At 40.4% G+C, this 23,885-nt stretch overlaps 1 protein-coding gene across 1 annotated transcript in view; it reads left to right on the top strand.

The window, feature by feature from the left end:
- The window catches only part of ST8SIA6 (ST8 alpha-N-acetyl-neuraminide alpha-2,8-sialyltransferase 6), a 51,264-nt gene that overhangs the window by 18,144 nt on the left and 9,235 nt on the right, over positions 1–23,885 (top strand). The window contains exon 4 of the mRNA XM_058183964.1: positions 14,355–14,441. Within this exon, the coding sequence (XP_058039947.1) occupies positions 14,355–14,441 (87 nt within the window). The remainder of the gene's footprint in view (positions 1–14,354; positions 14,442–23,885) is intronic.

Genomic DNA, 23,885 nt, shown 5'->3' on the forward strand with positions numbered 1-23,885 from the left:
AGAATCTGTGGCTACCCAGGTTTTTAGCAAAACAAATATCAGCTGTTCCAGAGAGTATGGCATTAAAATGCTAACAATTGAAGTTTAAAAATATTTGAAACGCTGTACTGTAAATTCCTCTTAGTTGAAAAACATTATATGGGACTAATAACATACATATGCTCCATGGATTTTAGTCTAGTTACTCTAAAGAAAACTAATTTTGAACCCTAACCCACTAAATTTATTTTTTTTACATCTGAACAAACTCTCTATGCAAGATGCATTATTATAGGAAAAACAAATTATTCCGTCGCCATCTTTGTAACCTTTAGATGGCTCATTGCATATGAATGTGATGTTCTGTGAAAATGTGTCTCAGCAGATAAATGTTCATTTAAAAAAAAAAGTATTCAGAACACTAGCTTTGGACACAAAAGCTTGTGGAAAGACGCCAAGAAATAAATCAATGAAAATTCAAGGCAATGCGCCATTCTATGTTGCCTTCACAGAGATTGTCTTTCTCATTAATGTTTTAAGGACCTGATTCAACAACAAGAAAATATCTTTGGCACAAAAATAAGAAAAGATCCCTGTCTCAGAATCCATTTCAGGCAGGATTTCCAGATCTTTCTTTAGAATGAATTTAGGCTATGAATTTGAATGTTCTCTGGTGCAGTGAAATGTATGACCCATTCAGGAAAAGCTTTCACATAACCATGAAGTCCATGGGTGCCTGACGGAAGACAGAAATCATTCAATTCAAAGGGAATAATCATATTAAGATATGCAGTTAACTCAGTATTAATTCCATTTATATTAAATCCGAGTGCAAAAAGATTTCTTGCTTCTGAAATAGAGATTGACTATTCTTAAATTAAAAATTGTGGTGTATGTGTAAAGTAGAATACATGCCCCTTATTCTGAATGTGAAACAGTAAGCATAATTTTAAATTGCCATAAATAAATAAATTATTATTTCCTTGGCTGCACTTTGGACAAGCATAGCAAGAGAAAGACATGGACAATCTATAAATAGAAGTTGAGAATGGTGAAAGAGCTGCCTTCAATTGTTTTGAGGTTTGTTTGTTTTTTTAGAAATTTAGTATTTTTATTTGGATAGAATTTTTGTAAAGGCCTTGGACTTTAGGTAAGTGGCATCTAAAACTTTGTATGTACATGTTTATAAATAAAGGATCAAACTCTTAAACGATAAAACTGGCATCACAAAGTACCTCACAACATGCCCTGTATAATTACTTGAAATCTACTGGCTGAATTATTTTGGAAGTTCTTATTACTAGACATGATAAATGTATTATTTCCCTAATCCCTGTGTCTAAGATATTCTTTCTCCTATGTTATACTGGAACATTTTAATTTGCAGAATTTACATCAATTAAAATTTTAGCATACATTCCTTCATTTTAGCAAAATTTTAGTATATTTTACAGCAGATATATCCAACCTTGGGCCACTGTTTGTTTGTTTGTTTGTTTGTTTGTTTATACATTTTATAGGCCACCCATCTTATCACAGGGTAACCCTGGGTGGCTTACAATTACATCTTAGTTTGTTTGTTTGTTTGTTTGTTTGTTTGTTTATTTATTTATTTATTTATTTATTTATTTATTTATTTATTTATATTTTGTCACAACATTATATACAAGAACATATATTGAAAGGAAACAATAGGACAGGAACAGTAGGCACTTTTGTGCACTTATGCACGCCCCTTATAGTCCTCTTAGGAATGGGGTGAGGTCAACGGTAGACAGTTTTTGGTTAAAGCTTTTGGGAGTTGGAGAAGAGACCACAGAGTCAGGTAGTGTCGTGTCCCACTCCCCATCCGACGACCGGGTCTAGGAAGTCCGTATCCAGCGTGGCAACGAAGCCTCTGCAGCTTTGCTAAATTCCTCCGAGGTTTATCAGGGCAGGCAGGAGTCCAAGTTGTGACTTCAGCGATAAAAGCAAACTAGATAGAATAGAATAGAATAGAACTTTTATTCCAAGTGTGATTGGACACACAAGGAACTCGACCTCATCTTTTGCAATAACACTAACACAATTTATGGACTACAAATAAAAGAACCCTTTTCCAACAGTGACCACTGCATGATAGACTTTTGTCTAAACATACGCCCTCACATAAATCGTCATAATAATAGTGCTCCAAACTACAATTTTAAAAAAGCTAACTATGACCTTATAAACAATGATCTCTCATTTCTTGACTGGCAAAATCTATTCTCAACCTGTATCACTGCAGAAGACCACTATAAAGTATTTCTTCTTGAAATCAATAAAATCATCAAACTATACGTTCCACAAATCACCACTAAAATCAAAAAAAGAAACAAATTACCCATATCAATAAAAAAGCTTCAATCCAAAAAAAAATCCCTCTGGAGAAGAAACAAAAAGGGTTATGTAACAAACTTCAAAAACTGCTACAGAAATATTTGCAACCAAATTAAAACTGAATGTAACATTTACCACACAAAGCAAGAAGAAGACCTTCTACGCACAAATTCCAATCGTGCTTTCTATAATTTTGTGAACAATAAAGAAACAAGATCCATCCCACCACTAAAAGAACCTAACAGCAAAGAATGTACAGACGAAACAGTTAAAGCAAACCTCTTTAACATATTCTTCGGCTCAGTCTTTGTAAACAGCGATGGCTCATATCCGACATTCTTCAATCGTACCAAAAATGATAACAATGACTTAACTCTTATAGACTTCACAGAAGATAATGTTGAAAAAGCTCTTCACAACCTGAAACCATCATTATCAATTGGTCCTGACGGGCTATGTGCATACTTCTTAAAAAAACTTTCAATAAATATAGCAGAACCCCTAAGCATAATCTTTAATAAAGCTTTCACGACCACTTCCCTGCCAAAACTCTGGTCTTTAGCCACAGTCATCCCTATCTTCAAAAAAGGAGACCCCAGCCTAGTTGAAAATTACAGACCTATCTCTCTATGTTGCACCTCATGTAAAGTAATGGAATCTATCATAAACCAATCCATTACACTTCACCTTGAAACTAATAACCTACTCTCCAATAAACAATTTGGTTTCAGAAAAAAATTGTCTTGTAACTTACAACTTCTCCACTGCAAAAACATATGGACTACCAACCTTGATCAAGGAAAACCAATAGATGCAATCTACATAGACTTCTGCAAAGCTTTTGACTCAGTAGTACATGACAAACTTCTCTTAAAACTAAAATCCTACGGCATTTCAGGACCTCTCCACAATTGGATAAATGCCTTCCTATCAAACAGACAACAAGTGGTCAAAATTGGCAACACTCTATCAAATCCTGTTCCTGTCAAAAGTGGCATTCCGCAAGGCAGTGTTCTTGGACCAAGACTCTTCATACTATACATAAATGATCTCTGTGACCTCATCTCAAGTTATTGTGTTCTCTTCGCTGATGACGTCAAACTATTCAATACCACTAACAATACTTCTACTCTTCAAAATGACCTTGACTTTGTTTCCGATTGGTCTAAAACTTGGCAACTCCAAACCAGCAAATGCTCAGTCTTACATATTGGTAAAAAGAACCCTAATATCAAGTACAAGCTTGATGGACATTACCTTACTGATGACCCCCTACCTGTCAAAGACCTTCATATCAAGTGACCTAAATGCCAAAGCCCACTGCAACTACATAGCAAAAAAAGCTCTAAGAGTTGTAAACTTAATTTTACGTAGCTTCTTTTCCAAAAACTCTACACTGCTAACCAAAGCATACAAAACATTTGCCAGACCCATTCTTGAATACAGCTCATCAGTCTGGAACCCATACCACATCTCTGACATTAATACTATCAAATGCATCCAGAAATATTTTACTAGAAGAGTTCTTCACTCCTCCGAAAACAACAAAATACCTTATACCACCAGGCTTGAAATCCTGGGTTTAGAAAACTTAGAACTCCGCCGACTCCGACATGATCTGTGTTTAACACACAGAATCATCTATTGTAATATCCTTCCTGTAAAAGACTACTTCAGCTTCAATCGCAACAATACAAGAGCAAACAATAGATTTAAACTTAATGCCAACCGCTTCAAACTTGATTGCAGAAAATATGACTTTTGTAACAGAGTTGTTAACACTTGGAACTCACTACCTGACTCTATAGTCTCTACTCAAAACCCCAAAATCTTCAACCAAAAACTGTCTACTATTGACCTCACCCCATTCCTAAGAGGACTATAAGGGGCGTGCCTACCGTTCCTGTCCTATTGTTCTCTTCATTAAAGTATTATATGCATACTTTTACTTATACTTTTACTTATATATACTTTTTCTCTCATGATGAATTATTGTTTATGTTGATGATTGTATATACTCTTGTGACAAAATAAAAAAAATTGTCTTGGTGCATATGCTCTCAGTTTAAAAGAAAAGAAAAGAAAAGATACGTTCATCAAGGTACAACATTTACAACACAATTGATGGTCAATATATCAATATAAATCATAAGCAACAAAGTTACAGTCATACAGTCATAAGTGGAAAGAGATTGGTGATGGGAACGATGAGAAGATTAATAGTAGTGCAGTTTTAGTAAATAGTTTGACAGTGTTGAGGGAATTATTTGTTTAGCAGAGTGATGGCCTTCGGGAAAAAACTGTTCTTGTGTCTAGTTGTTCTGCTGTGCAGTGCTCTATAGCATCGTTTTGAGGGTAGGAGTTGAAACAGTTTATGTCCTGGATGTGAGGGATCTGTAAATATTTTCATGGCCCTCTTCTTGATTCGTGCAGTATACAGGTCCTCAATGGAAGACAGGTTGGTAGCAATTATTTTTTCTGCAGTTCTAATTAGAATAGAATAGAATAGAATAGAATAGAATAGAATAGAATAGAATAGAATAGAATAGAATAGAATAGAATAGAATAGAATTTTTATTGGCCAAATGTGATTGGACACACCAGGAATTTGTCTTGGTGCATATGCTCTCAGTGTACATAAAAGAAAAGATACGTTCATCAAGGTACAACATTTACAACACAATTGATGGTCAATATATCAATATAATGCAATGAAGCTATCGAAGTGCTGTCCCGGTGTTTGGAAGCCGTACGGGTCTGGATGGGGAGAAACAGGCTCAAGCTCAATCCCTCCAAGACGGAGTGGCTGTGGATGCCGGCATCCCGGTACAGTCAGCTGAGTCCGCGGCTGACTGTCGGGAGCGAGTCATTGGCCCCGATGGAGAGGGTGCGCAATTTGGGTGTTCTCCTGGATGCACGGCTGTCTTTTGAAGATCATTTGACGGCCGTCTCCAGGAGAGCTTTCCACCAGGTTCGCCTGGTGCGCCAGTTGCGCCCCTTTCTAGACCGGGATGCCTTGTGCACAGTCACTCACGCCCTTGTGACGTCTCGTCTGGACTACTGCAATGCTCTCTACATGGGGCTCCCCTTGAAGGGCATCCGGAGGCTGCAGTTGGTCCAGGATGCAGCTGCGCGGGGGATAGAGGGAGCCCCTCGTGGCTCCCGAGTGACACCTATCCTGCGCAGGCTGCACTGGCTACCTGTGGCCTTCCGGGTGCGCTTCAAGGTGTTGGTGAACGTCTTTAAAGCGCTCCATGGCATAGGGCCGGGTTACTTACGGGACCGCCTGCTGCTACCGAATACCTCTCACCGACCCGTGCGCTCTCACAGAGAGGGACTCCTCAGGGTGCCGTCGGCGCGACAGTGTCGTCTGGCGACACCCAGGGGAAGGGCCTTCTCTGTGGGGCTCCGCCTCTGGGCGAACTCCCCCCAGGACTTCGTCAACTTCCGGACCTCCGAACCTTTCGCCGCGAGCTCAAAACTTACTTATTTATCTGCGCTGGACTGGGTTAGTTTTTTTTAAGTTATGGGTTTTTAATGGGTTTTATCTCTAAATTTTAATTGTGGCCAATTCAAATAAGTTTTTTACTAGTATTTTAATTGTATTTATAATGTATTTTCATTTTTTACTTGGCTGTGAACCGCCCTGAGTCCTTCGGGAGAAGGGCGGTATACAAATTTAAATAATAAATAAATAAATAAATAAATAATAAAATAAATCTTAAGGATTGCCAGCAACAAGTTATAGTCATACAGTCATAAATGGAAAGAGATTGGTGATGGGAACTATGAGAAGATGATTAGTAATGCAGATTCAGTAAATAGTTTGACAGTGTTGATAGAATTATTTGTTTAGCAGAGTGATGGCCTTCGGGAAAAAACTGTTCTTGTGTCTAGTTGTTCTGGTGTGCAGTGCTCTATAGCGTCGTTTTGAGGGTAGGAGTTGAAACAGTTTATGTCCAGGATGCGAGGGGTCTGTAAATATTTTCACGGCCCTCTTCTTGATTCGTGCAGTATACAGGTCCTCAATGGAAGGCAGGTTGGTAGCAATTATTTTTTCTGCAGTTCTAATTATCCTCTGAAGTCTGTGTTTTTCTTGTTGGGTTGCAGAACCGAACCAGACAGTTATAGAGGTGCAAATGACAGACTCAATAATTCCTCTATAGAACTGAATCAGCAGCTCCTTGGGCAGTTTGAGCTTACTGAGTTGGCGCAGAAAGAACATTTTTTGTTGTCCTTTTTTAATGATGTTTTTGATGTTAGCTGTCCATTTTCGATCTTGCGATATGATAGAGCCTAGAAATTTGAAGGTTTCTACTGTTGATACTGTGTTGTCTAGTATTGTGAGAGGTGGAAGTATGGAAGGGTTTCTCCTAAAGTCTACCACCATATCTACGGTTTTGAGTGTGTTCAATTCCAGATTGTTTTGGTTGCACCACAAGGCTAGTCATTCGACCTCTTGTCTATATGCGGATTCGTCATTGGGTTAGCAGTTGAGACCCCCAGACTGTTGGTCATGGGGGATTTCAACTTGCCATCAACTGGCATGGCATCCTCGACCGCTCGGGAGTTCATGGCTTCCATGACGGCCATGGACCTGACTCAATTAACTGATGGCCCTACTCACATTGGGGGAGGCACCCTAGACTTGGTTTTTATCTCTGGCCAGTGGTTGAATGATCTTTAAAAGATTTAGTTATTGACCCTTTGTCATGGTCAGATCATTTTCTCCTTCGTCTGGACTTTCAGACCGCTACCCACCGCCGCAAGGAGACGGAACCAATGCGTTGGTTCCGTCCCAGGCGCCTGATGGACCCTGAGAGGTTCCTGATGGAGCTTGGGCCGCTTCCCGAGAATCTGGCCCACGGCACGATTGAAGAGCTGGTCGCAGCCTGGGAACAGGCCGCGGCTGGAGCTTTGGACCGTGTCGTGCCTTTGCGGCCTCTGACCTGGCGTCGGTCTCAACCAGCTCCTTGGTTCTCCGAGGAGCTGAGGGAGATGAAATGCCGGAGAAGACGCCTAGAGAGTGTCTGGAGATCCAGCCGTTCTGAGGCTGACCGGACACTAGTTAGGTCCTATAGCAGGACCTACCTAGTGGCACTGAGGGATGCGAAGCGCTCCTATGTTTCCTCCCTCATTGCGTTGGCAGATAACCGCCTGGCCGCCCTGTTTCGGGTGACCCACTCTCTCCTTCAACAAGAGGGGCGGGAGGACCCCCTATAAGGGTGTGCCGAGGAGTTTAACGGTTTTCTATACGATAAAATCGTTCAGCTTCGGGACAGATTGGATCAAAATTGGGTAGATCCAGACGAGAGTTCCGAGATCCGTCTTGTTGAGATGGTTTGGGATAATTTTGACCCTGTGACTCCCGAGGACATGGACAAGTTGCTGGGTAGGCTAAATGCCACCACATGTTTACTGGACCCGTGCCCCTCCTGGTTAGTACTGGCTACACAGGAGGTGACACGAGGCTGGCTCAGGGGATTGCAAATGCTTCCTTGCAGGAGGGGGTCTTTCCCGCTGCCTTGAAAGAGGCGGTGGTGAGACCCCTCCTCAAGAAGCCTTCCCTGGACCCAGCTGTTTTAGGGAATTACCGGCCAGTCTCCAATCTTCGCTTTACGGCGAAGGTTGTACAGAGTGTGGTGGCATGTCAGCTACCCCAGTACCTGGATGAATCTGTCTATCTAGACCCGTTCCAGTCCGGCTTTCAGCCCGGATACAGCATGGAGACAGCTTTGGTTGCGCTGGTGGATGATCTCTGGAGGGCCAGGGATAGGGGTTATTCCTCTGCCCTGGTCCTATTAGACCTCTCAGCGGCTTTTGATACCATCGACCATGGTATCCTGCTGCACCGGTTGGAGGGGTTGGGAGTGGGAGGCACCGTTTATCGGTGGTTCTCCTCCTACCTCTCTGACCAGACGCAGACGGTGTTGACAGGGGGGCAGAGATCGACCCCGAGGCACCTCATGTGTGGGATGCTGCAGGGATCGATTCTCTCACCCCTCCTGTTCAACATCTATATGAAGCCGCTGGGCGAGATCATCAGTGGCTTTGGGGTGAGATACCAACTGTACGCTGATGATACTCAGCTGTACTTTTCCACCCCGGGCCACCCCAGCGAAGCTGTCGAAGTGCTTTCCCGGTGTTTGGAAGCCATACGGGTCTGGATGGGGAGGAACAGGCTCAAACCTAATCCCTCCAAGACGGAGTGGCTGTGGATGCCGGCACCTCGGTACAGTCAGCTGCAGATGCGGCTATCTATCAGGGCGAGTTGTTGGCCCCGATGGAGAAGGTACGCAACTTGGGCGTGCTCCTGGATGGTCGGTTGTCCTTTGAAGATCATTTGGCAGCCGTCTCCAGGAGAGCTTTTTATCAGGTTCGCCTGATCCGCCAGTTGCGTCCCTTCCTGGACCGGGATGCCCTATGCACGGTCACTCATGCTCTCGTTACCTCTCGTCTGGACTACTGCAATGCTCTCTACATGGGGCTCCCCTTGAAGAGCACCCGGAGACTTCAGCTAGTCCAGAATGTGGCTGCGCGGGTTATTGAGGGAGCGGTTCGGAGCTCCCACGTAACACCTATCCTGCGCAGATTGCACTGGCTACCTGTTGTTTTCCGGGTGCGCTTCAAGGTATTGGTTACCACCCTTAAAGCGCTCCATGGCTTAGGACCGGGCTATTTACGGGACCACCTAGTGCCGGCCTCTATCTCCCAACGTCCGGTGCGTTCCCACAGAGAGGGACTCCTCAGGGTGCCATCGGCCAAACAATGTCGACTGGCGGCCCCCAGGGGGAGGGCCTTCTCTGTGGGGGCTCCTACCCTGTGGAACGAGCTTCCCCTTGGGCTTCGACAACTACCTGACCTTAGGACCTTTCGCCGCGAACTTAAAACCTATTTATTCCATATGGCTGGACTGGCCTGATTTTAAATTTTAAATTTTAATTGTGGGTTTTAAATTTTTGTAATTTTTATGGGGTATAATGTATTTTAAATTTTCTGGCATCTTGAATCAGTTTTTTAAGGGTTGTTTTAATTGGTTGTTTGTTGTTGTTTGTATTTTATTGGCCTGTTCACCGCCCTGAGTCCTTCGGGAGAAGGGCGGTATACAAATTAAAATATTATTATTATTATTATTATTATTATTATTATTATTATTATTATTATTATTATTATTATTATTATTATTATTATTGTCTCGAATGAGACCAATCACTGTTGTGTCATCTGCGAACTTCAGTAGCTTAACAGATGGATCATTGGAGATGCAGTCATTGGTATACAGAGAGAAGAGAAGTGGGGAGAGCACACAGCCTTGGGGGGGCCCCTGTGCTAATTGTACAGGTATTTGATGTGATCTTGCTTAGCTTCACCTGCTGCTTCCTGTTTGTTAGGAAGCTTGTGATCCACTTACAAGTCTGTTCCAGTACCTGTAGCTGGTTTAGCTTAGTTAGAAGAATGTCTGGAATGATGGTATTGAATGCTGAACTAAAGTCTACAAAAAGGACCCTTGCATAGGTCTTTGGAGACTCAAGATGCTATAGGATGTAGTGCAGAGCCATATTAACAGCATCATCTGTTGATCTGTTTGCTTGGTATGCAAATTGCAAGGGATCTAACAGTGGATCCGTGATGGTTTTCAAGTAGGAAAGCACTAGCCTTTCAAAGTTTTTCATGACTACAGATGTTAGAGCAACTGGTCTGTAGTCACTCAGTTCCTTGATGGTGGGCTTCTTCGGCACTGGGATGATGGTAGAGCGTTTGAAGCAAGAAGGAACATAACACATCTCTAGTGATTTATTGAAAATATGGATGAAGATGGGGGCCAATTGGTCAGCACAGACTTTTAAGCAAGAAGGAGTTATCTTGTCTGGGCCTGGAGCTTTTCCTGGCTTTTGTCTGTGAAATAGGTCCTGCACTTCTTTTTCTGTGATCACTAGGGGTTGTGAACCCAATGAAATGGGGTCAGTTGTAGGAGGCTTGGCTGTTGTTGGTGTGTCTGAGATGGGGGTTGTGGAGATAGGTGGCTGTAGTTTCCTTTCAAACCTGCAGTAAAACTCATTCAGGTCATCTGCCAGTTGTTGATTACCTTCAGCCTGGGAAGGAGGTTTTCCATAGCCGGTGATATTTTTAAGAGTTTTCCACATGTTTGCTGGTTCATTTGCTGAAAACTGATTCTTTAGCTTTTCAGAGTAACTTCTTTTTGCTACTCTGATCTCCCTTGTTAGTGCATTTCTGGCCTGATTGTACAGCATTTTATCACCTTTTCTGTAGGCTTCCTCTTTGGAATGTCGTAACTGCTTAAGTTTAGGTGTGAACCAAGGTTTGTTGTTACTGTGTATTTGCAAGTTCCTTGTAGGTACACATAGGTCTTCACAGAAGCTGACATATGATGTTACAGTATCTGTGAGTTCATCCAGGTCTGCAGAGGTATCTTCAAAAATATTCCAATCAGTGCAGTCAAAGCATGCCTGCAGCTTTAATTTTGCCCCCTCTGTCCAGGTCTTCACTGATTTAATTGTTGGTTTTGTGGTTTTAAGTCTTTGCCTGTAAGCAGTTACAAGGTGAATCATGCAATGATCAGAGTGTCCTACAGCTGCACGTGGTAAAGACCGATAAGCATCTTTTAGTGTTGTGTAGCAGTGGTCTAGAGTATTCTTGCCTCTGGTGGGACAATTGACATGCTGAAAGTATTTTGGTAGCTCTTTCCTTAAGTTTGCCTTGTTTAGATCTCCCAAAACAATGGCCAGTGAATCAGGGTGTTTGGCTTCAGCCTCCATGATTTGGTCAGCTAGAGTTCGTAATGCCTCGTTTACACAGGCTTGTGGTGGGACATAAACAGCAATTAGAAGAAATGAGGAAAATTCACGAGGCGAATAGTATGGTTTGCAGTTGATAATTAAAGTCTCTAAATTGTTGCCACAGAATTTGTAAATTATTTTAAAATCTTGACACCAGTTGCTGTTAATATATAGGCATAATCCTCCTCCTTTCTTTTTACCAGATGTTTCTGGAATCCTGTCTGATCGTTCAATCTGCAACCCTGGAATGTTCAGGCTGCTATCTTCAATTGATTCATTTAACCAGGTTTCAGAGAAGCATAGGACTGCTGAATTGCGAAAATCAGAATAGTATTTGTTTAAGAGGAGTATTTCATCCATCTTATTTGCAAGTGAGCATATATTTGTTAGGAAAATTGAAGGCAGAGGAGTTTTAAGGTGATTTCTTAGTCTGTTTAAGATCCCAGATCGTTTACCTCTCTTCCTTCGTTTCCGTCATTTGGTTTTTTTAGTAATCCATAGCTCCGTGGGAATTGCCTCCTCCTGTATTAGAATCTCCTCCATGTTTGTAAAGACAGGCGGAGGTGAGATCAAAGAAAGCTGCTCCTTAAAGAAATGTTGCTTAATTTTTAGCAGATGGTCTCGTGAGTAGGAAGTCCATAGTGAGTCACAGAGAACCATTAGAAATAAAGAAACCATTAGAGAGCATTTCACCGAGGCAGCCTTCATCAGTGCCATCTTGGAAAAAACAAAAAGATGAGACTTTGCTTGACTCAAGGTTGGAATGCCACAAGCAGGTCCTTTATATAGGCTGTGGGGTGTGGCTCCATGACTCAGCATTTATCCAGGCCTGCCCCTCCCTTCCTTCTGCTGGTGTCGCCTCTCAGATCTCCAGAAGCGAGGATCTTCCCACTGTGAATTCTCTTCAGCTGAATCTGCTGTCAGTAATTCCAGCATGTGGCTGGCTCCCTGCTCACACGCTGTAGGAGTGAGGTTTGTTTGTTCATTCCTGACATCCTGTCCGGGCATGGGGCCAGGACCGGGGGCTGGAGGCATGACAGGCCGTTCATCTTCATTATCAGACTCCGAGTCTGATAACAGGCCCGGGTGTAGATGGGAGGGGCCCGGCTGAGGAGAGGAGGGAGGACGAGGCACAACAGGTAGTGTATTCCAAGCATTAACAACTCTGTTACAAAAGTCATATTTTCTGCAATCAAGATTGAAGCGGTTAACATTAAGTTTGAATCTATTGTTTGCTCTTGTATTATTGCTATTGAAGCTGAAGTAGTCTTTAACTACTTCAAGACATTACAATAGATGATTCTGTGTGTTAAACACAGGTCTTGTCAGAGTCGGCGGAGTTCTAAGTTTTCTAATCCCAGGATTTCAAGTCTGGTGGAATAAGGTATTTTGTTGTTTACAGAGGAGCGGAGAACTCTTCTTGTAAAATATTTCTCGACTTGTTCAATTGTATTAATGTCATAGATGTGGTATGGGTTCCAGACAGATGAGCTGTATTCAAGAATGGGTCTGGCAAATGTTTTGAATGCTCTGGTTAGTAGTGTAAAGTTTTTGGAAAAGAAGCTACACAGAATTAGGTTTATAACTCTTAGAGCCTTTTTTGCTATATAGTTGCAGTGGGCTTTGTCACTTAGATCATTTGATATGAAAACTCCAAGGTCTTTGACAGGGTGGGGGTCATCTGTAAGATAATGTCCATTAAGCTTGTACTTAATGTTTGTGTTCTTTTTTCCTATATGTAAGACTGAGCATTTGCTGGTTGAGATTTGGAGTTGCCAAGTTTTAGACCAATCGGATACAAAATCAAGGTCTTTTTGAAGGGTAGTATTATTGTTGGTGGTGTTAAATAGTTTGACAGCATCAGCAAAGAGAACACAATAACTTGAGATATGGTCACAGAGATCATTTATGTATAGTAAGAAGAGCGTTGGTCCAAGAACGCTGCCTTGAGGAACACCACTTTTGACAGGGACAGGGTTTGATAGAGCATTGCCAATTTTGACCACTTCTTGTCTGTTTGACAGGAAAGCAGTTATCCAAATGTGAAGAGGTCCAGAAATGCTGTAGGATTTTAGTTTTAGGAGAATTTTATCGTGTACTACTGAGTCAAAAGCTTTGCAGAAGTCTATGTAGATTGCATCTATTGCTTTGTTAGAACATAAAATGTTAAAATCAAACCTTAAAACCAAAGACACATATGGGAAGGATGAGGGTAGAATGGAGCAGAGGTGGGATTTGTTATCATGTGATCAACCACCTCCATTGTGTTGTTCCCCATTGAGTCCCCAAGCCAACTGGCAAAGCCACATCTGTAGGCCCTTAGGAAAAGATAGGAGAGTTGGTGCCAACCTCACATTGGGGGACAAAATGTTCTAGAGGGCAGGAGCACACAGCAAAAAAGGACTTCCTTCTGGATTTCCTTCCTTATACCAGCTGGAATAATCGTGCTAATGGGATCTGCAGCATGTCTTCCCTGATGGCATGAATGGTATGGGCAGTAAATAATTTTACTTTGCCTAATGACCGCTGGGTGGGTGTGGCCATGGTGGGCATGGCTAGGGGGTATGACAGGCAGCACTCGGCCTCCTGCACCCCCTGGGAGCAAAAAACGAGTTGCGGAGGACGCTAGTCCCCTGCGCCTCGTTTTGGGCCTAGTGGGCCTCCCTGCAGCCTCCTGGGAGCAAAAACGGGCCGTGGGGTGACTTCTGGAAGAAATGGGAAGGGGAGGGGTAGGGCCAGCCAGCAATTTAACAACTGTTAAAAACAGTCAAAGTGGTATGAACCAGTTGAATCCCACCACTGGGTACAGGCCAATCACATTGGGATAAAACAGTTTTACACATTAATTTTATTAAATACAATTTATTTAATGCAGCCTAGGCAAGCCTAAAGATTGGATACACTTGTTTTATAGGTGTATCCTATAGTAGGTACGCTTTAGTTCTATTTTAATTTTGTTCTATGCTGTCCAGAGTCAATTGCTTATGAGATGGGCAGTTATATAAATGTAAATAAATAAAATACAAGTCACAAATAAAGTAAAACATTGCAATAGATTACCTTTTCTCTTACCATGGAGACCAGGTGGTTTTTTTTTCTAGCAAGCTTGTCTTTTTAACACTACATATCTATTTCATCAGATGTTGAAAAAGAAATGTTAATATAACCATCTGCTTCATTGCTATGTGTTGAATTCTTTTTCTTTCTTTTTTTTAGATATTCTGAAGATTATTATTTGCAGATAGTTGGTAAACTACAGAACTGTACCTGGAATAGAAGGCCACAAGAATATGCCAAATTCAGGTAAGTGGATTTGGAAATGAGCCCCACTGAATCAGTGGAACTAGCTAGTGTGACACATCAGCTTAGTTTGTTGTTTGTTAATTCTACAAGATCATCTGCAGAAAAATTTTAAATGAAAATCTGATATTCTAAAATAATAAGATTGTATTTTTAACTCTCTAACTTGAAATATATTGCTGTTTGCATTTTATTTTTACTATTTTGGGAATACAATGCTATATTAGGGCAATTTTCAATGAAATGAAAACTAGAGAAATTACCTGTAATACTATTTTTTCTTTCTATTGAAAGAAAAATGCAGAATTAACCAGAATTAGCTTAGTGGGTGCAATATAGATAATGCTTTCTTTTATGAGATATATTACATAGAATGTTCTTACATGAGCAACACATATCCTTATATTACATTTATGTGAATATGCATTTATATTAGATATTAATTTTGCCCAAATACTTTTCTTTGTGGAGCCCAAATTTATTTTGCCCAAATACTTTGTGGATTTTGCCCCTCTGCTTCTTTGCGGAGTGGAGACAGACAGATATTCTTTAGCTGCAGACCACACTCTGTTGTTAGGGGCAGGAGGTTACATTGACACAGCAATGTGGTTGAAATGTTCAGCAACAGGATTTCTTGCTTTTTTGTCTTTGTTTTGTTTTTAAAATAAAAAGTTGTCTAGTAAAGACTTCTACTCTTATTTTGCTTTTTGTTAAAATGTTTTTTTTTCACCAAAAGATACTGTTTAAATGCCTTTTAAAAATGAACAGAAAGATCATGGAGATTAAAGCTACAGTGGCTCAGTTTGTATGATATGTTTACCCGTATGTAATAGAAACATTGAACAAATGCAATTTGTATTCACTGCATCATGCAAAGATCAGCCAACAATGAGTAATCATGTTTGTGACATGCTCCTTCTAGATTTAAATAAAAGCTCTTATCAACTGCTAGAAAATTAAGAAAAGTGATTGGCAACTACATCCTGTTTCTGAATTAGTCCTGTGGAAGGCAGGATGTTGAACCGGAAAGACTTTTGCTCTAGGTCTAGGATGACTGTCTTAGATGATGAGCCCACCAAACTTAAGAACCTGAAAGTCAAATTAATTTCAGTGTGAAGGTGCTTTAGTTGGTTCTTGCTGCTCAAAATATTGCAAAAGTATCCTAGAATGGATGAGTATTTGTTAATCTTTTCAGTCTTTTGAAAAGACTCCTGTTAATAGCCATCTTCAGTGTTACATTCTCTGGATGAGTTTGGAAAACAACTTAGGTAATTTTTAGGTAATATGGGTTTTGGCCAGATAGGCTAGTAATTTTGGGAGATGGAGCCATAAACATCTCTTAAGTTTTCAGGTTGGATTGGATCCAAGCCTGCTGATGCCTGAAGCTGTAGGGAATATTACATTGTATTTTATGTTGTGGACAATGAACAATAGAAGCTAATGTTTTAAAGGGATGGTGTATAAAATGTGAAAAAGAGTATGCATACAATGAGACCAGTTTGGTGTAGTGATTAAGGTAGCAGACTAGAAACTGGGAGATCTTGAGTTCTAGTCCCATCTTAGACACAAAGCAGTTCCAAATCACCTTGCTAAGACTTACACTTCTATATATATCCCTTGATTTCTTTATAACTCCTATATAACACAAAGAAATTTTTCTTTGTAGCAGGTTAGCAAGTAACTAATTTTGAAAACAATGTCCAGATCAAAACTGAAAATAACAATTTAAAAAGCAGATTTAAAAAAAATTTCTGTGCAGTACTTCCTGTAATTCAAACATGATATAAAGATTCCAAACCCAAGCCTTTTATTTTCTGTCAGTGAGCAGGGAATTTAAATATAAAATAGACGTATATTTTCATTTCTGCATGTGTAATCAACTGAATTATCAATGATTCTATGAGAAAGTACCTTACAACAAGTATCTGATTCCATGAAGTTGTCTTTTGTTAGTGCTTTTCCTTATTATAATTTTCAGAAACTACACATTAAAATTTTACTGGGATTTTCCTTTGAAAAACAGAGAATAGCAAGAGTTCTAATCTTTTTATACATATGAGAAAGCAGCCTTTTCCTGTTAAAAAATTTACTACAGTCCCGGAATTTTTTAGTGGAAATACATGTTATGTGCTGATATATGTGTTTCTCGCAAAGGGCCACCGGTTTGTTGCCTGCGCATGCGCAGTGTGTGCGCACACATGCTCAGTGCATGCCAAACAAACGCTGCACCTGCGCATGTGCAGTGCACACCAAACATGTGCTTCATACAGAAAAAGGCTTATGAAGGTAAGTAGAACAGCGAGGGGGAGGAACAAGATTTCCTACTTTCTAGCGAATATAAATCGTGCAGCACAGCTGATCATTGGAAATACTGGTTCAGATAAATCTGTAGCTTTTTTTTATTACCGGTTCAGCGAACTGTTAACTTTTATTTCTACTGGTTCGCTTGAACCAGTGCGAACCAGTGGCATTTCATCTCTGGGCCAAATGTATTATGAAAACTAACCAAACAATCCTCTGGGAAATTTGGGTTTAGAGTCCAGAAAATTTTTCTCAGAATGTTGAAGAAACAGAGTCTATGTTTTTTTAAACATAGCTGCAGTGGAAATAAAAGGGGAAAACTGTCATGGCAGAAAGATATGTTTTTTTAAAAAGGTGTACTGAATATTTAATGGCAGATAAGATAGGTTGATCCCAGCAGATAAACTGGGATTGATTGAGAAGTTTCAGATTTCCACTTATCTATCAGTGGAATTAGTTGCATGCTCTTGTCTATGTCCTTCCAATGCAGCGGTAACCCATCTTCATTGGACAACAGTCCTACAAAATAATTGACATGCGTAAGAGCTACCTTGAGATAGATAGACCATAGTTTCCCCCCCCCCCTCAAAATCAAATAAAGCATGGCATATGATGGCAGAGATGTACAGAAACGGTGTTGGGTACCATTGGGACTAAAATATTTTTTGACCATCCTGTTTATACATGCACGCATGCATCCACACACACACACACACACACATACATAGTGGTCTATGATTGTGGTCAATGATTTGGCACTACATATAACTTTCAAGAAAAATAAAAACAGTATTTAATTAATCAGCAATGTGGAATAGTTAGCGTGCAGAGAGCTTAATATCAATCACCAACCAAGACAGGTCATTTTAAATAGGAAGTTTGAAGCAGAGAGAATGTCTGTCACCATCTGCGGTCATAAATCAATTCTCAGTTGAAACACACAGCCTGGTAATTAACCTACATTTTTGTTTATGTTGTTGGCCTAAATACAAATGCTGTAATTCTAGGCTAAAGCTGCAGTGGAAAAAAAAGGGGAAAACTGTCATGGCAGAAAGATATGTTAATAGGTGTATGGAACAACAATTGCTAAGAAAAACTTGATTTAGGAGCAGGTGACTTGAAATGTGCTGCACAATTCCAGAAACATTTGAATGTACCTGATTTAAGGGATTTTGTATTGCCCTTCAAAAGAAAATGTTTCTCTAGAACACTTTATGAGCCTGTATCTGTTCATATTATGATCCCAAATCAGAAAATACAGATTCTTAACAACTACAAGACCAAACGTAGTCACTAAACCAAACTGGTGTTCGAATGTATCCATTAATCAGATTTAAATATTTGTTAAATAGGAGAAAACTGAAACAATGGAAATAAGATTTATTAAAAAGTTCCAATGCAAAATAAATAGGTTTTGATATTATATTGATTGAAGGACTGAAAGAATGAAAACATGCCAAAATCTACTTTTAACCTTCATGAAAGTGCGCAACGTGACTTTGGGCCAGTCATTCTCTATCAGCCCAACCTACCTTACAGGGTGGTTGCTTTGGGGAAAACGGGAGGAGAAAGGAGTATTATTTGTATTTGCTGCTTTGTTGTTGTTGCTAGTTGCGAAGTCGTGTCCGACTCATCGCAACCCCATGGACAACGTTCCTCCAGGCCTTTCTGTCCTCTACCATCCTCTGGAGTCCATTTAAACTCATGCCTACTGCTTCAGTGACTCCATCCAGCCACCTCATTCTCTGTCGTCCCTTTCTTCTTTTGCCCTCAATTTCCCAGCATTAGGCTCTTCTCCAGTGAGTCCTTCTTTCTCATTAGGTGGCCAAAGTATTTCAGTTTCACCTTCAGGATCTGGCCTTCTAAAGAGCAGTCAGGGTTGATCTCCTCTAGGACTGACTTGTTTGTTCGCCTTGCAGTCCAAGGGACTCGCAGGAGTCTTCTCCAGCACCAGAGTTCAAAGGCCTCAATTCTTTGGCGCTCAGCCTTTCTTATGGTCCAACCTTCACAGCCATACATTGCAACTGGGAAAACCATAGCCTTGACTATACGCACTTTTGTTGGCAGGGTGATGTCTCTGCTTTGTAGTACGCTGTTTAGATTTGCCATAGCTTTCCTCCCCAGGAGCAAGCGTCTTTTAATTTCTTGGCTGCAGTCCCCATCTGCGGTGATCTTGGAGCCCAGGAAAAGAAAATCTTTCACTACCTCCATTTCTTCACCATCTATCTGCCAGGAATTGAGAGGGCCGGATGCCATAATTTTAGTTTTCTTAATGTTGAGTTTCAAGCCAACTTTTGCACTCTCCTCCTTCACCCGCATCAAGAGACTCTTTAGTTCCTCTTCGCTTTCTGCCATTAGAGTGGTATCATCTGCATATCTGAGGTTGTTGATATTTCTTCTGGCAATCTTAATTCCAATTTTTGATTCATCTAGCCCCCGCCTTTCTCATGAGGTGTTCTGCATATAAGTTAAATAGGCAGGGTGATAGTATACAGCCTTGCCGGACTCCTTTCCCAATTTTGAACCAATCAGTGGTTCTGTGTCCAGTTCTCACTGTTGCTTCTTGACCTGCATACAAGTTTTCAAGAGACAAATAAGATTGTCTGGTACTCCCATCTCTTTAAGAACTTGCCACAATTTGTTGTGATCCACACAATCAAAGGCTTTAGCATAGTCAATGAAGCAGAAGTAGATGTTTTTCTGGAACTCCCTAGCTTTCTCCATGATCCAGCGTATGTTGGCAATTTGATCTCTAATTCCTCCGCCTCTACGTAATCCTGCCTGTACTTCTGGTAGTTCTCGATCCACATACTGCTGGAGCCTAGCTTGTAGGATTTTAAACATAACCTTACTAGCATGTGAAATGAGTGCAATAGTGCGATAGTTTAAACATTCTTTGGCACTGGCTTTCTTTGGAATTGTAATGTAAACTGACCTTTTCCAATCCTGTGACCATTGTTGAGTTTTCCAAATTTGCTGGCAAATTGGGTGTAGCACTTTTACTGCGTCATCTTTTAAGATTTTGAATAGCTCAGCTGGAATACTGTCTCCTCCACTAGCTTTGTTGTTGCTCAGATTTCCTAAGGCCCATTTGACTTCACATTCTAGGATGTCTGGCTCAAGGTTAGTGACCACCCCATCGTGGTTATCAGGGATGTTAAGCTCATTCTTGTATAGTTCTTCTGTGTAATTTTACCACCTCTTCTTAATCTCTTCTGCCTCTGTTAGGTCCCTGCCATTTTGGTCCTTTATCATGCCCATCTTTGCATGAAACGTTCCCTTCATATCTCCAATTTTCTTGAACAGATCTTTGGTCCTCCCTATTCTATTGTTTTCTTCTATTTCTTTGCACTGTTCATTTAAGAATACATTCTTATCTCTTCTAGCTATTCTCTGGAATTCTGCATTCAACTGGGTGTATCTTTCTCTTTCTCCCTTGCCTTTTGCTTCCCTTTTTTCCTCAGCTATTTGCAGAGTTTCCTCAGACAGCCATTTTGCTTTCTTGCATTTCTTTTTCTTTGGAATGGTTTTAGTTGCTGCCTCTTGTGCAATGTTGCAAACCTCCGTCCATAGTTCATCAGGCACTCTGTCTATCAGATCTAATTCTTTAAATCTATTTGTCACCTCTACTGTATATTCATCAGGGATATGATTTAGTTCATAGCTGAGTGGCCTGGTGCTTTTCCCTACTTTTTTTAGTTTAAGCCTAAATTTTGCAAGAAGAAGCTCATGGTCTGAGCCACAGTCAGCTCCTGGTCTTGTTTTTACTGACTGTATAGAGCTTCTCCATCTTTGGCTGTAGAGCACATAGTCAATCTGATTTCGGTGTTGACCATCTGGTGATGTCCATGTGTAGAGTCGTCTCTTAGGTTGTTGGAAAAGAGTGTTTGCTATGACCATCGTATTATCTTGACAGAATTCTATCAGCCTGTGCCTGCTTCATTTTGTACTCCAAGGCCATACTTGCCTGTTATTCCGGTTATCTTTTGGCTTCCTACTTTAGCATTCCAATCTCCCATGATGATAAGGACATCATTTTTGGTGTTAATTCTATCAGGTGCTGTAGGGCTTCATAGAACCAGTCAATTTCATCTTCTTCAGCACCAGTGGTTGGGGAATGGACTTGAACTACTGTGATATTGAATGGTTTGCCTTGGATTCGGACTGAGATCATTCTGTCATTTTGGGGATTGTATCCCAGTATTGCTTTTCCTACTTTTTTATTGATTATGAAGGCTACTCCATTTCTTCTGAGGGATTCTTGCCCACAGTAGTATATCTGATGGTCATCTGAATTAAATTCGCCCATTCCGGTCCAATTTAGTTCGCTGATTCCTAAGATGTCGATGTTCAGTCTTGTCATCTCTTGTTTGACCACATCCAGCTTGCCTTGATTCATGGATCTTACATTCCAGGTTCCTATGGAGAAAAAATCTTTACAGCATCGGATTTTCCTTTCACCACCAGATACATCCACAGCTGAGCATCCTTTCAGCTTTGGCTCAGTCACTTCATTCTTTCTGACGCTACTAGAGAAGGAAATGGCAACTCACTCTAGCCCTCTGCTCTTCCCCAGTAGCATATTGGACACCTTCCGACCTGAGGGGCTCATCTTCCGGCGTCATATTTTTTTTCCTTTTTGTACTGTCCATGGGGTTTTCATGGCAAAGATACTGGAGTGAGTTGCCATTTCCTTCTCCAGTGGATTACGTTTTGTCAGAACTCTGCTATGACCTGTCCATCTTGGGTGTCCCTGCACAGCATAGCTCATAGCTTCATTGAGCTACGCAAGTCCCTTCACCACGACAAGGCAGTAATCCATGAAAGGGGATTATTGCTGCCTTGAGTGATTTATAAAGTAATTAAAGGAGAATAAAAATCTGATGTGTAATGATTAGTGTAAAATAATAAAGTGTAAAATAGGAAGATCTATTTCTTCAAATATAGTAGGCTCAAATCAAGAAAAGTGGAACTGGAAATAAATGAATTGATTAATACTTATGTAATACAAGCATAATGTCCTATTTGATCAGCAACCTTGCTAATTACTGCATATGTAGGATCCAATTTGAATCAGTCACTGGGACCAAAATTTTATTCTTCCAAGCTTTCAGACTCATGCTGGAACCAATCATCAGGAAACTTCCAGCATGAGCCCAGTAACAGTAACAGAGTTACTAAGGAGCATACATCCTGCACATCAGCGTACCTACTGTTCCTGTCCTAATTTTTTCTTTTATTCGTATCCTTTACATGTATTTATAATTATGTTTACACTTGTATCTGTCATAAAATACATGCTTGACAAAATAAAATAAATAAATAAATAGAGTTGGAAGGGACATTGGAGGTCATCTAGTCCAACCCCCTGCTCATGCAGGAGACCAGTACTAGGGATTCAAACTGCCATACTGTCAACCTTTCTGATCGACGAGCTCAGCGTCTTAGCCACTGAGCCACCTAGTCAGCCCAAAACCTTGGCAGAATAAACCTTGGACCCAATGACTGACTCAGATTGGATCCTGCAACATTATCCTGGGACACATATATTTGCCTCGATTCGCAAGAGATATGGGCATATACTACACATATTTTTGAATACACATATTTTAAACACTTAGGGTAGTAGCTTTTATTTTTTTAAATGTTTTTATTAACTGGATATAAAACAAAAAATAAACACCAGAGAAAGTTAGAAAGAATGACTATTTTTTTGAAGATACAGACATAATATTTATATATAGACATAAATATATATCCAAATTCCATATATGTTTAGTTTGTTATATACTATCTAGAGTCATTTACTTGGGAGATCGGTGGCTATATGAATTACATACATACATAACATAAAATATAGGCATTTCAATAAAAAGTAACCATAATTTATTATAATCATCCATAGCTAATTTACATTTGTTGAGATTCAGGCAAACATTCCCAATAGCCTTGTATTAATCTGCTTAGACCTGGAGGAACAAATTGCAGAAAAAAACCTACCTCTTCTCAAATGCCTTTAATTATCTGGCTATTAATATCAAAGTTATGCATAATATATCATTTCCAGATAGAATCTTTATATCTTGATTCATAATTACAATGGTAGTTCCTGGAGTTTGATTTATACCACAGGCACCAGATCCATTTATTTAAAAGTATGTTATCCAATCATGATCCCTTGGGAGAAGCTACTGTAATTTTTACAATTCAGAGAATATGTATTATATAGCTGGTCTCTTTTTGTGATCTGCATTTTGACACTAATCCTCAATACCTACATAAAGTATTTTTAAAAATATAGCCTTGTAGGTAACCAATCTCAGCAGCAGCAGCATTTGGCTGAGCTTGGGTGGTCCCCAAAATCTAAACAAGCCTGATAGCATTTGAATGGGAAAAATTCAATTCTGGGATTGGGAAAAAATAAAAATAAAAACACCTCAGAAAAGGGCACCTGCAAAGCAGTTTCATATTGCTGTTAAGAAAACTACATAAATATATACTCAGGAAGCTTCTGATTTTGACTTGAAAGAAATATTTTTATATGGCTATAAGTGAGAGTGGAGATTCATTCTCCTAGCTTGTGGGTAGTTTCTGAACATTTTGTTACCATTTCATGAGGTAACATCTTTAGTGGAATTTATGGAATGTCAGTGTTGGTGCTCTGCTTATAAGGGTTTAAAGATGTCAGTAGGTCTTGTAATGGAAGGGTCACATCAAGTGAGGGTCAGGTGTGAATCATTTCAGGTGAAGCCTTTGCAAGAAGGGACTTGTGAGGGGTCAGGTGTGGGTCACATCAGGTGAAGCCTGACGTGTGGCAGGTGGTAGTGTGGCCAATGATTCTTGTATTGCTCCAATCAAATTGGTGCTGTTTGGTGTCAGTGTGGATAGGGATTAAGGATTTGGGATCATGGCGATTGACTGCCAGCTGTGTTTATGAATTCTGGTTTTCAGTTGATGTGATGTTTGTCCCCCGTAGAATTGATTGAAATAGTTACAGCTGATTTTTGCATTAAATTACATTGTTTCTTTCAGCCTCTCGGAATAACAATAGCCCACAAACCCACAGCCACAATCTGCCAGGAACTATCCAGAACCAAAGACATGATACAGAAGGATGAAAGAAACAATGTAATTTACAAAAAAAAA

Source organism: Ahaetulla prasina, chromosome 4 (genome assembly GCF_028640845.1).
Source record: "Ahaetulla prasina isolate Xishuangbanna chromosome 4, ASM2864084v1, whole genome shotgun sequence".
Classification (NCBI taxonomy): Eukaryota; Metazoa; Chordata; class Lepidosauria; order Squamata; family Colubridae; genus Ahaetulla; species Ahaetulla prasina.